The sequence below is a fragment of the Alosa pseudoharengus genome, unplaced genomic scaffold (assembly GCF_046254945.1).
Source record: "Alosa pseudoharengus isolate Yale_2024_CS ecotype anadromous, Long Island Sound unplaced genomic scaffold, YU_APseudo_1.1 YU_APseudo_1.1_scf_6, whole genome shotgun sequence".
In the NCBI taxonomy this organism is placed as follows: Eukaryota; Metazoa; Chordata; class Actinopteri; order Clupeiformes; family Clupeidae; genus Alosa; species Alosa pseudoharengus.
Genome location: NW_027468848.1, coordinates 22,432,300 through 22,445,271, shown reverse-complemented (window position 1 = coordinate 22,445,271; position 12,972 = coordinate 22,432,300). Strand labels below are relative to the sequence as shown.

General features: G+C 40.4%; 1 protein-coding gene across 1 annotated transcript; it reads left to right on the top strand.

The window, feature by feature from the left end:
* Positions 1-5,707: 5,707 nt before the first annotated feature.
* Positions 5,708-11,024, top strand: slc14a2 (solute carrier family 14 member 2). Its single transcript, XM_076270187.1, has 10 exons — positions 5,708-5,797; positions 5,961-6,035; positions 6,353-6,542; positions 7,266-7,455; positions 7,563-7,691; positions 8,656-8,848; positions 9,698-9,845; positions 9,971-10,105; positions 10,254-10,303; positions 10,567-11,024. Exons 1-10 carry the CDS (start codon positions 5,774-5,776, stop codon positions 10,951-10,953), a joined length of 1,521 nt encoding a protein of 506 aa, XP_076126302.1. The 5' UTR covers positions 5,708-5,773; the 3' UTR covers positions 10,954-11,024.
* The last annotated feature ends 1,948 nt before the right edge of the window (positions 11,025-12,972 follow it).

Genomic DNA, 12,972 nt, shown 5'->3' with positions numbered 1-12,972 from the left:
TGGGGGTTATTCTGCCCACAGCAGGTCCACTATTCTAAATTGCTTTCTCGTGATGTTCTGACCAAGGTCCTTTTGTGGGATGATACACCAGACTTCCAAATGCATAGCGGCTCTCCCAAGGACACTGTGATGTCTGCTGGGGTCTCCAGGGGTGGTGTTGGTTGCGGTCCCCCTTTTGATAAGTTGTGTCTCATCACACTTCTGAAGCCAGCGGGGGAAGTGAGATATGCGTCGTTAGGTGTTTCTGGGTCTGTGACTTCAGAGTCTGTAAACAGATCTTGCAAATACATGTAGCTTTAGAGCAAAAGGTTTTAGCTGTCATTCCAGTACTAATAAGGAAATGATTATTCAGTGGAGTTCAACATTTTTCAAAGATGACGTCAGCTGCAGTCAGGTCTGTCTTGACCTCTCAGTTATACATCCAAACACGCAAACAATACAGTACATGAACTTTGAGGCTTGTGATGCCTCAGAACAGAATTTCTAGTAATAATGTAAACATTTCTTATGACAGTGGTAACAAAACATCTCGTCCAAATCTCGTCTATTAAACAGTGTTCTTGAGAAGTAAAGTTTCTTGAGGAGTCCAAGTCCTCAACCTGTAATGTAACAGGCTATTTACACACATCACCATCACCATTGTTAAAAAAAAATATCAACATGGTAAGGGTCTGTTTGTAGACATCAAATATCATCCGGTGATGGGTGGCTAGGAGCAAAGCTTGTAAATGTATGAAATAAATCATTACAAAACAACAAACAAACAAACAACATAAAAATGAAACTTCAACCCATATGTTTTCTAATGAAATTAAAATATATCAGCAGTTAAGGCAAGCAAACAGACCATCAGAAATTAAACCAATGAGAACAAGGAAAAGATAAAATTAAAATAAAATAGCAACACAGCCAGCAAAGGCTCAAATGAGGATTATATAAAATGATCCTCCTGTTATCTTAGCACCTATAATGGAATTGGGAAATCTGTAACCATATCATCTGAGCAACAAGTATTCCTAGTCAGGACAAACTGAAAAGGAAATCAAATGAAATAAACCGTAGCATAAAGAAATAAAAGGTGCAATAGAATAACAAAAATAAAATTCAAAGTCAAAGAGAATCAAATCAAAGAAAGTATAGAAATGATATTAGTTACTACCAGCATCTGTACAGCCTAGGTGCTTTAAAGCAACAGAAACTTACAGAGTCAAGCAGTGTCCTGTGAATGCAGTGTCACAAGTCAACAAAAGTATGCTAATGTTTTCAGGGCTATTTACCTCCATTTTGCATTAGAAGTGAGGGTCAGTAAAACAAAACATTAAGCATTTAAAAATGACAATTTAAGGAATAAAACCAGTACACTTAGGGAAGAAAGTATTTCAAGTCAATGCCATCTATCTCCCCCTTTTTATAGTTTCTTCAAAGAAGTTTAGTCAAGCCTTTTCAGTTAGCTCATATTAGCTCTAGACAAAGACATCGAGGCGCCTCTAGCGGCAGCTAGTTAGCTCAGGCGTACTTAAAAGAGGCCTACCCATGCTCTCTTGAGCTTATGCTGTTTGAGCTTATGCTGTTTGCACACTTGAAAAAGGTTATTAGCCTACGACATGAATCCTGGTTTCATCATAAGTCTCCATAATTTTAAAGTTGTATTATCAATCCAATTTCAAAGTAGTTGTAATCTGAAGAACACAGTATCATATCTACTCCAATGTCTTTACTTTAAACGGTGGAAAACGTCATTCGACGCCCCAACTATTACATTACGCTTTCAGTTCAACATCTTTACAGGCTACTTCAAACTGTGATCTTAGTTACACAATATAAAGATGGTTTCATACATCTGTTATGACTAGCAACACTCTTATGCAATTTCATTTTCAGGTGAGAGATCCTCAGGCGAGCAGTCCCCCTTTTTGGTAGACTTTTACAGAAGATTGGTCATTTCTCCTAACTACCCCAGAATTTTGACCCCAAAATTCTCAATAGTGTCCATAGGACCGACTGCATTTTAGTCTTAAATGCATAGGCTATTTCCAGAAACACAACTGTTTCTAACGCCGAAAGCTTAGATTCATGGAACCTATATGGTATTTATTTCAATACCTAGAGCCATTTCCAGAAACAAAGACTGTTTCTAACGCCCGACCAGTCTGACTAAAACTGTTTAGGAGCTCCCTAGATCTCAACACCAGAAAATATAAATTGCCTTACCTTAAGAGTGTGCCGTCAAAACACGATGTTGAAGATCTCTTATCCAAGTTAATCCAAAATTTGTATCTCGGTGGAACCTCCATAACTGATGGTATATTTTTTACTACCATATTTCTCTTGAGACTTAATCAGGACGATGCAGATCAGGATCCAGGCTTTATTCTTTTGAATGAGGGCCAGTGGCCCTCAAGGGAGAGAGGTACATGTTTGGGTCACCCCATCATGGGTTTCCACCAGATGTTCTCAGTATTTCTCTTCTAACTTCTCTGACTAACAGAGACCATATTTAAAGTTACACACAAAGAGAGGGAGTGACCTCTAGGTCCAACCCAGTTTGAATATGCAATAGAAAGGGAGGATGAGGATTAGGCCTTCATCAGGTCTGGTCAGCTTCTATTATCTTTTAATTAAAACTACCCCCTTTCCTGGGAAGTCCTTCAGAGGCTTGGACACATGCTGTTCTACAAACATTCACACCTTGGTGATAGGCAAAAGGCATCTAGACAACTTCATTGAATTTTTTTAATTAAGCTTCAAAGGCCTGGCCACATATTGTTTTAACACCCCAACTTGCTCATGGCCAAATGGTGGCAATAGGAGGTCTGCTCCCCCCCATCCTTGCTCTAGTCTATACAATGGAGAGTCACACCTGAGGATAAGCCAAAAGGTCCCTAGACCGTGCCTACTGAATTCTAATCATTCAAGAATAAACAAGGGATGCTTGCATAGGACAAAGACAGGAGAAATAAACTAGACTATAATGCTTATTCACAATTCTTTCAGGTTTAAATGTCCTTCCTATTCATTAACATGAACATGATGACTGACAAAATAAACTAGAAATGTAATGCCAGAGGAATTACAATAGTGGATGGAAAGCTGCTGGCTTAATGTTGGTGGGGAGATTCCTGATAAAAAAAAACATTGAATCACTTAATCTTTGAGTTCATACAAACCCTCGTACCAAAAAACCTTGTGTGTCAAGGCGTTCTTGAGATATAACACTCAGGGCTGTATTTTGGGCTCCAGCGCATGGCGTAAAGCTCGTTATTCACCCGCGCAAAGCTTAATTCGGTATTTTGCACGTATATTTTTTAAACATTGCGACCAGGGGTATGGCAATTAACAACCTAGGGAGGGGCCTGGCGCGTTGTCTAAAAATCGCTATCATACACCACCTAAACCTGGTCAGTAGTCAATGGCGAGTTGTTCATATGCTATTTTAAGAGCGCATGTCAACAGTCATATTGGCAGGTGCACGCACCATCCTTCTATCATTCATGAACGCACACCAGCGCACGTCCATGCAAAGCATTACAAATTGCACGATTACAATGGGAAACATAATTAGAATAAAGATATTACGAAATACTGTACATCTCATGATGAGTAGTTATTCACCATCATTTGCAAATTGGTAATGACGGTTAAAAGTGATTAGGGGAGAGGCGAGAGACACGTATGGACACAGGTAAAGACGCACTGTCACGAGATATAAGCAACTCCTCTGCAGGATAAATGTTGTTTTATTCAGTCATTTGAGCAATATTAGGGTAAGTGTTGCTTTTTCCATGTTTTCGGTGGTAATCCATTGTCAGTCAATAGTGAAAGTAACTGCATATAACTGTCTTGTCGTTGACTGACTCCTTGGTGAAGTTAGTTTCACTTTGCCAATGAGTTCAAATAATAGACGAGTGCAAATGCGTGAAGGCTATGCTAGGTTTTAGTAAAGCATGGTTTAAGAATGACTATTCCATACGGTCTCGCAAGCAGCCCCCTTCAAATGCGCCGTTGAATGCCAAAATACCGATGCATTTATTTGACATATCGCGCGTTGCGCCGTTAAAGGGAATGACAGATGTCATTCTCATTGGTTTAAAATTATGTTACGCCCCAAACACACCCATATGACTGATTAAAAAACCTAGGAACACCTTGTTGCGTAGAGTATTCATGACTTGACCTTTGACCTTTGACCTCCAACATCAACTCACTTCATCTTTGAGTCCATACAAACACACAAACACCTGTGCCAGTGTTCTGATTAGCCCGGGAACTACTCTGGGAGCTTAACAAGCGCAGCTGCCTTTAGGCCATTATGACATCACAGCCATTGAAGTCTATGGGGGAAAAATTTGCTTTTTAACATTTTTAATCCCCTATTTTTCAAAAAAATCTGAAATAATAACTCTCTTGCCCCACTCCAGACCTTCAGAACGGTTATTTCAACATGTCTGTACGTTAAGCGGTTAGAGTCGCATTAATTCTTGAAAAGGTAAAAAGAAAAGGTTATAATAAGAAGAAGAAGCCAGGAGATTTCAAGATAGTGGATTCCATCCACTATAATTACTATGATGTTTAATTAACCATTATAGGCATGCATTTAACAAGTCATCATTATATCACATCAATTAAGTGGTTTGTAGGCTAGGCTACTGTGTGACATGCTTTACACTAAAGCAAAAAAAGTATAGGCTATCAACACGTTTCAGTATCACTGTTGCAGAAATCACATGCAAGAAAGGAAGTAGCACGAAACTTGTCATTTTTCTGCCTTATTTTCTAATTAATTTTACGAGTCTACAGTATCACCGAGTACAGCTGTTACAAGCTGGTTACAAGAGGGTCTGGCGTCCCTTTGTTATGATGCACTTCCTGCGACGGTCACTCGTCTCTAAATTACTTTACTCCCTCTCCTTTAAAGGCACAGGTGCGCTTTTTCAACCCACTACAATCACATAATAAAAAAGGCGCACCTCACTGCAAAAACGATGTCCTGTCTGATCACCCGCTTAATCTGTTTTTGTGTGCAATCTTCAAGGCCAGCAGACAATAATGAAGGCGCCACTAGCTTTTCACTTTCACGGCAAGTGACATGCCACATGTTCCCACACGGCTCACATCTAATCACCCATATAAACAGGAATAAACATGGCACTTTGTGCTACAGTATATTCCTCTGCTGATTCAGTGTGTTTGTTAATGTTTCTCTTAAAAGCATAAATTCATGGTTTTGTAGATAAGTATTACACAAGACTTTGATTTTTCTTTCATGTTTTCTGTACTAGTTTCAAAAAGTGAGAGAGAGCATGTGATAGATTTATGTTGTTCTCTTGAAGGCATTTGCCAACGGGCAAACAATGACAGCTAGCCTTAACCTTGTGTGTGTAATTGCAACTGTTACCCAAGCAATAACTTTTAGTTGACTGAGAATGTGCACATGCACATGCACATGCACGCACACACACACACACACACCACTTATTCCTCAATAAATACCCACAAATGAAGCCATATCAATCTTTAAGCTTTGGTTCCAGGGTACTGTGATCTTTGACAGCAGGTTTTCCCAATGAAATGCAGTGAGGGAGAAGAACGACCCGCCTTGGGAACCTGACACTTAGTATGCGGAATGTACTCTTATCACTGTGGATCACACAGTAGCAGTGTTAAGAGGAGGGGCAATGTGAACTTGGGTATAAAAGTGACAGAAGAGTCTGGTCGAGAAACTTCTGAGTTTCTGACTTTCAAAAGCTTTCTGCATCTTCAGCTAGTGTCATTTATGCCAGGAAAATATCTTTCAGAGGTTTGTCAATTTTTCTTGAATCTATGTTGTGTGAGTCTGAAGTCCATCAGTGTCATTTTACAGTCATGCACATCAATTGTTTTTTTGTTGTCATTGTTGTTTTATCTTTTTCTTGTCATGTGAAAAAAATATGATCTATTTTATTGTGGCTTTTCTGTCATAGGATATTCCAAAGAATATCACACATTTTTTCAGAATCTCATCAAGTGAATATTCCTCAGCAGTCTTTGATTCAAAGGTAAAAGCTTCTTTCATTCAGTAAGTAGAGGAACTACTGGCAAGATTTGTGGCAGGATTACTACAGGACATAGTTGCTTTGTGTGTGTGTGTGTGTGCATGTGCAAATGAGAGAAAGCAAACACACTATCAAGTTAAAAATACCCACATACATATTTAACATGTATTTGGGCACCTGTCTCCTGCAAAATGAGTATACTATTCTTGGAGCACCTAGTTGTGTGGTGAACGTTTTCTCTTTGTTTATGGACTGGGGTGACAGCTCGGCACAAGTACTCACAGCCAAATCCTGTTGTTGTCTCTGTCAACTTACCACAGGAGCTCAGTCCGCTCATGGCCAACCCTGTAACCGAAACAACAATAGACCCGAAGAAGCAGCCTTCCACCGAGAAGAATGACCAGCACCCGGCAGAGAGCGCACCATGTCTGCAAAGCATCAAGGCAAAGATCTTCAAAGGGGTGTCTTACTTTGCCGGCGACATGAGGGTTTATGGAGAATGGATGAAAGGTGAGGTACTAACCAATGTAGATCTACAAGTGGATGAAAAACATCACATTTAATTAAAGCATTAACCACACACTCAAGCACTCTGGAATTTAGGTTAAGCTCATAACACCAAACAATTCCTCACACCCCCACCCAGCTGAAGAAAGCACCATCCACTAAAAGCGGATAAGACCTGATTGCATTGTCCTGAGTTTAATTCAGCTGTTCCTATGATTCCTGCACTTTCCCTCTACCTATTACATTTCTCTCCCAAGGGAGTCAATGTTACAGGAAGGTTATTGTGTATTAATCAGTGTTTAAACTGTTGAAAAACAATGGTCACATTGGAAAGCCATACATATAACATACATTGTATTGCTGTTTCCAGTAGTGTGTAGTGTATTGTCTTAAAATATTTTGCAAATGAACAATAGCCTGTGAATTAGTAGCTTTCCATAATTGTCTAATTATACATTTCAGAATCACTGAACAATATTGCAGCTCCCCCCTCCCTGCCATTGTTCTGCAACAATGACTCAGTCAATTATTTGTGCAATCAGGTGTATAACTCCTGCTTAATAACATAAGACACTTGTCTAACCAGGACTAGCAATGGGAAAGGAATGGATCTATTAGACTACACATGCAATGATTTTATTTCTGCATTTCCATAAGTCACAGTGTATTTTGTAATTTGATTTCACTGAGGTGAAAAATGGATTTTTCTAATCTTGTAATTTTCAGGGCAGTTCATCCTGTTCCAGATCCTCGACTGGGTTCTTCGAGGTGCTGCCCAGGTCATGTTCGTCAACAACCCCTTGAGCGGCCTAATCATTTTCGCCGGGCTGATTCTCCAGAACAGGTGGTGGGCACTCAACGGCTTTGTGGGCACTCTGTTCGCCACCATCTCTGCCCTCATTCTGCAACAAAACAGGTACCATTCCAAAACAGCATCCCACCCACTGCCCCCTTAGTGTCCAGTAAATGTCGATCCCATCCATGATTTCCTGCAATCCTCACGAATGCTGCTGTTTCTTGCAGGGGCGCCATCGCAGCTGGTCTGTATGGATACAATGGCATCCTGGTTGGACTTCTCATGGCGGTTTTCTCAAATGCAGGAGACTGGTACTGGTGGCTACTGCTTCCAAACATCTTCATGTCAATGGCATGGTAAGTCTTTCTTTTCCATGAGTCTTGGCTAATAGACAGAGTAAGAATGCTTCTGGTGAATGTTTGAATTATTTTTAGCCTTTGAATGGTATAGAATAGGACTAATGTTTGGGACAGAAACATGATTACAAACTTAGATATGGTTGTCACGCCCCAGTCTAGGGGTTCTATGGGACATGAGCAAATGATAGGAGACGGCCAAAAACGGAAGTATAATTCAAAAACATTTATTTACAAAAAATTATAACACAACGAAAAATAAGGCTGCCCAAACGAAAGGCCTCAAAAGTAGGCCCAGGTAATCCCCAGCCTTTTCCTCAACTCTCACTCGGGGAACAGGCAGGAGCGACAGTGACGGCCAAAAACCAGAGCGCGTGGCTTGCGCAGCGGAGCGAAGCAGAGTGGTGTAGCGTGGCGTAGTAGCGCCAACCCAGAATCCAAGAACACCCCCCTGTGACGTAGGAGGCCCCCTTTTAAAGGGCAGAAACCCAATCACAGTTCATGGCAATTAGGAGTAGTTTGCCCACCGGACCGTCTGAAATTAACAGAACACAAGACACAAAGAGAACAAGCAGACAGAAACACAAAACACATGCAGAAGTGACAATGGTAGATCTGTTTTTGACTATGGTTACTATCCAGCTCTAGTTTAACTGTGGATGTTTCCTTATGCAAGGGCAGGAGCGTCATGCAAAGCCTGAATTGTAAAGTGTTGTTTTGTTGTGCCATTAGCCGTGACAGATCCGTTTTCATAGTTCACCTCTCTATAAAGAGACTTCATGTGATACACCTGATGATTATCAGAGTAGCGTTTCAAAGGCAGTAAAGGGAATGGAAAGCTGAAGGCACCATGATTTTAAGGTCCATGGCACAGAAAATCCACTATTGTACAAAAAAAGACTATCCACTATCTGTTGTATGTGTATCTTTATTAAACCTTTGTCGACATGTATGTCTTCACCAGCCCCATAGTGTCGAGTGCCCTGGCTTCAATCAACAGTCGCTGGGATCTGCCTGTCTTCACCCTACCATTCAACATTCTTGTCTGCCTGCACATGGTGGCCACCGGTCACTACAACCACCACTTCCCCCAGGTGCTCATCCAACCCCGCTCCTCCCTCCCCAACATCACCTGGTCGGAGGTGGATGTGGCAAAGGTGAGCTTAAAGAGGCTCAGCAGGGGTGTGTGCAGGGGTGTGTGTGTGTGTGTGTGTGTGTGTGTGTGTGTGAGAGAGAGAGAGGGGTCAGTCACATGTCGAGAGGAATACAGTAGAGAGGATGCTGGTAGTTTCATGCAGGATGGAATTTGATCTAGCAGGAAAAGCCACATTTTCAGAATACACACCAGATTCCTGTCTTTTTTTGGGTTATCAGTAAAAGATGGAGGTTTGTTCTATACTGTGTGGTTTATGGCGTTATCCTAACTGATAATCAAAACTTAAACAGTACTTGGTCAGCTATACATGGTAAAATCATTTTAAAAAGAGAATGCAAGGCAAAAGCTACATATGGAAAACATGTTTGCATTTAGGCTTGGCCAACCATAACAACCAACAATTCATGAGACAGCAGTTACATAATGGCACATCAGCCTTGGGGATTATACTGTTGTGTAACTAAGAACTTCCGTGTCTTCTGTTTTGGTTAACTGACCCAGCATCTGACACTATCACCTGCTTTTTGCATTCTAAGAATCCAAGAATAGATGCAGCAGAGCATGCAGTTTGCATTTGCTCACCACCATTAATCATAGCCTATATGGTCATAGCTTTGATGACTGCATCAGAAAGATGAGTAATGAGGTGAGGTTTTGTGTAAACCTTGTGAAACCTGACCATTTTTGTCTTTTGTCTTTCAGGTTATAATCAGCTGTAATGACAAGCTGAACCCGTAGACACACTGTTTAATGTCACTTTCACTCGTTGCACGTGTTTGTATGCGTGCCTCTGGGGATGTCTCCAGTTGCGATTGTCATCTCTAGTCATGCCACTCGTTTTTGTGTGCAGCTCTTCCAATCCATTCCTGTGGGAGTAGGACAGGTGTACGGATGTGACAACCCGTGGACAGGAGGCATTTTCATCATTGCTTTGTTCATCTCCTCACCTATCACTTGTGCGCATGCAACCATTGGCTCTGCTGTTGGCATGGTGTCAGGTAAGGCCTGACACAGTATACTCGGGCCTTCACAGTATAAAAATCTCTGCAATACAATTCATTCAGAGCCATTGCTAATTAAGCTGGTCATTACTGTTCCCTAATTTTTGCTCTGCCCAAATAAGGTCTGGCTCTTGCCGCACCCTTCGAGAACATCTATTTTGGACTGTGGGGCTACAACTGTGTGTTGGCTTGCATCGCCATCGGAGGAATGTTTTACGCACTCACCTGGCAGGTTCATCTCCTGGCCATTACATGTGGTACGCCCTGTTCCCTTTCACATCAGTCTTCATAAGCCAACGTCTGATGGCAGTTTTGTGGGATTTATTCTATCAGATAGAGACAAATGACTTTAATTACTGTACACTCCACTGTCCTGACTGACTCTTCCTATTCTCATTTCCTCAGCATTTTTCTGTGCATATCTGGGCTCGGCCATCGCAAACATCATGTCAAATGTGAGTGAATTACAAACAGTAAATCATTTCTACAACAGTATCTATCAGGACCTAAAATTACATGTTCACTTACATTTCACCTACTTTTTGAACATTGCATTAAACATTCCTATCCCAGCCCTATTCCCGTAGATAGTCTCAGGGACTATCTCAGTGATTTAGGCCTTGCACACAGGCAAAACAGCCTATCAAAATCACCATGCAGTATGTTTGTAGTGTACACTGCATTGTCACTGATAAACCTTATCTATGCTTCTGTGCAGTTTGGGCTTCCTGCCTGCACATGGCCCTTCTGCCTGTCCGCCCTGACCTTTCTGCTGATCACCACGGAGACAAACAAAATTTTCAAGCTCCCGCTGGCCAAGGTGACGTACCCCGAGAAGAATCTGCACCACTTTTGGAAAATGAAGAAGGCCGAGAAAGCCGAGAAGCTGAAGAAGGAGCAGGAGGAAAAGGAAGAGGGGGAGAAGTCTGAGAAACAGGAAGCGTTCAAAATCGAAATGGTGAAAACTGAGACAGTCATGTCTGACGCATGCACAGTGCCCATGGAAGAGGTAGAAGACGCTCCAACAGATAACCCAATAAGCGTGACTAATGATAATACAGACAATACAGACGCTATGGAAGACTTGCTTCAGCAGGTTATCTAAATCTGAAGGCTACATCAGGACCTGCATTAGCCGGTTATCTAAATCTGAAGGCTACATCAAGACCTATTTTTTTTCCAGCAGGCATTGCAGGTCTACTCTGGACATTTTGTATAATTTAAGCTCTCCAATCAAAACATTTGTCTGAGACTAGGCTTTTTTCTTGTGGGACAATGGCCTTTAAGTATTTTTTTCATGAATATTACATTCATGTAACAGTTCTCACTACACTCCACAACAGCTTAATTATTTTTAGGTTTAACGGTCATTATTATTATTATTATTATTATTATTATTATTAATAATAATAATAAAAATAACAATAATACATTGCAGGTATCTGTTTATTTTTGCGGTAATCACAATTGTTTCATATATGTACAGTATAGCTTTCTTTATGGAGTGAAGCGAGAGGGGAAATGGGGTAGCTTTCGTCTTCATCTTTATACATCCATTACACACAGCGCTGAGGTTGACAGGAGTTCAGTGTCTCGTTGAATGTGGGTATGATGGACTCGACAACAGGATAATTAATGACCCTATGTTGAATGCCCTTCCAGCAGAGACGAATGGTCTGCCGAGTGGCTATGACCTACACAAGGGCAGGTCATGTAATCCAAAGGATCAGAAGTTGTTCACAAATGTAGGGAATAGTTTAAAAGTTGAACTAAATGAGGCAGGCATTTTTTTTACAGCAAGGGTGAAGTGTGGTGTGGTATGAAGTGTGGGTTGATGGAAAGCACGTTTTACAATTAGGTGATAATGACGTGACTAACTTCAAGAGCAGACTGAACTTTAAAGAGGATCTTAATACAATCTGTGATATGTTATAGTGATAAGGGAGTTCTTTATTGGTATGACTTTAATCAAATGGAGGATTTTCTAAGAAACATTGATTTAACTTGTAACGTTATGAGTATAAAAACAATAATCTACTATTAAAGCAACACCAAAGAACTTTTCCTCTGTCGCACGCACGCTATTTGTTTATTCAGCAACGGCTTTGCAAATAACGATGTCCATAGACAAGGTAGAATATGTTGCATGATTTTATGAAATTACGATGTATTGCGACATCATGCAAGTCAAATGTGTAGTTTCTTATGTCTCATTCCATCGAACTACAGATCCGCTACCCGATATGGCAAACTTACATAGTGCGGTTATAGCCGATAGAGGGCCGCGAAGCGAATGCAGAAGTGCCGTTCACCCTGTTAAGAGTTGATGAACCACGGAAACAATTTTGGAAACATTATTTTAAGGTACAAAAAACTCTTTGGTGTTGCTTTAAGTACTTTTAACGACACCAACATTTATATACCAAGTTGTAAGATCCGAGAGTGCTGCAGAAAGTGTTTGTTTTTACACCTGTTGATGCACTTAAAATGGTGGATTTCTTTTTTTTGTCATACAGTACATATGAAATGTACACTTTGTTTTTATATACATTTTGTAATCAGTCCGTGTCATATTTCAACTATTAAAATATATATATATTTTTATACTATATATTAAATGTGGTGTCCATCTGCATCCTTTCTCAGTTGAAAGCTGACAAACCTATTAAACACAAACCCTTTCCAAGTCCACACTCTCTAATTCAATAATGGACAACAACCAAAACTCTATGTCAAAGCCAAATTCCAAACACTAGGATACTTGTTATGGTTATGGGATTTGGCAGACACTTTTGTCCAAAGCTACATACAAATAACAACAATAATAGTTAGATATAACAGTGAACAAAATAAAATGTTGGTAAGACATTAGGGAGAATAGCAATAATAAACAGCAATATCAAATGATGAAATTATTATGTAATGGAATACATAAGACAAACAAGTTCATTGTCTAGTTCACTAATTACTCTTATTTCCGATACAACTGAGTCCATCTGTATATCTGTTTGTCTGTCTGTCTGCCACACAGGGACAGAAGTCCCCTAACTGCTTTTTTTAACTGGATGTTTTTGTAAAGTGAGCAAATAGGCATTGCTTTGACATTTCACCACTGTTTTACTAT

What these genes read in the sequence shown, in the direction of transcription:
- slc14a2 (XM_076270187.1), top strand. Translation starts at nt 5,774, where the DNA reads ATGCCAGGAAAATATCTTTCAGAG. An exon ending in ATCTTCATGTCAATGGCATG is followed by an intron (nt 7,692 to 8,655) that starts GTAAGTCTTTCT and finishes TGTCTTCACCAG; the next exon opens with CCCCATAGTGTCGAGTGCCC. An exon ending in TGCTGTTGGCATGGTGTCAG is followed by an intron (nt 9,846 to 9,970) that starts GTAAGGCCTGAC and finishes TGCCCAAATAAG; the next exon opens with GTCTGGCTCTTGCCGCACCC.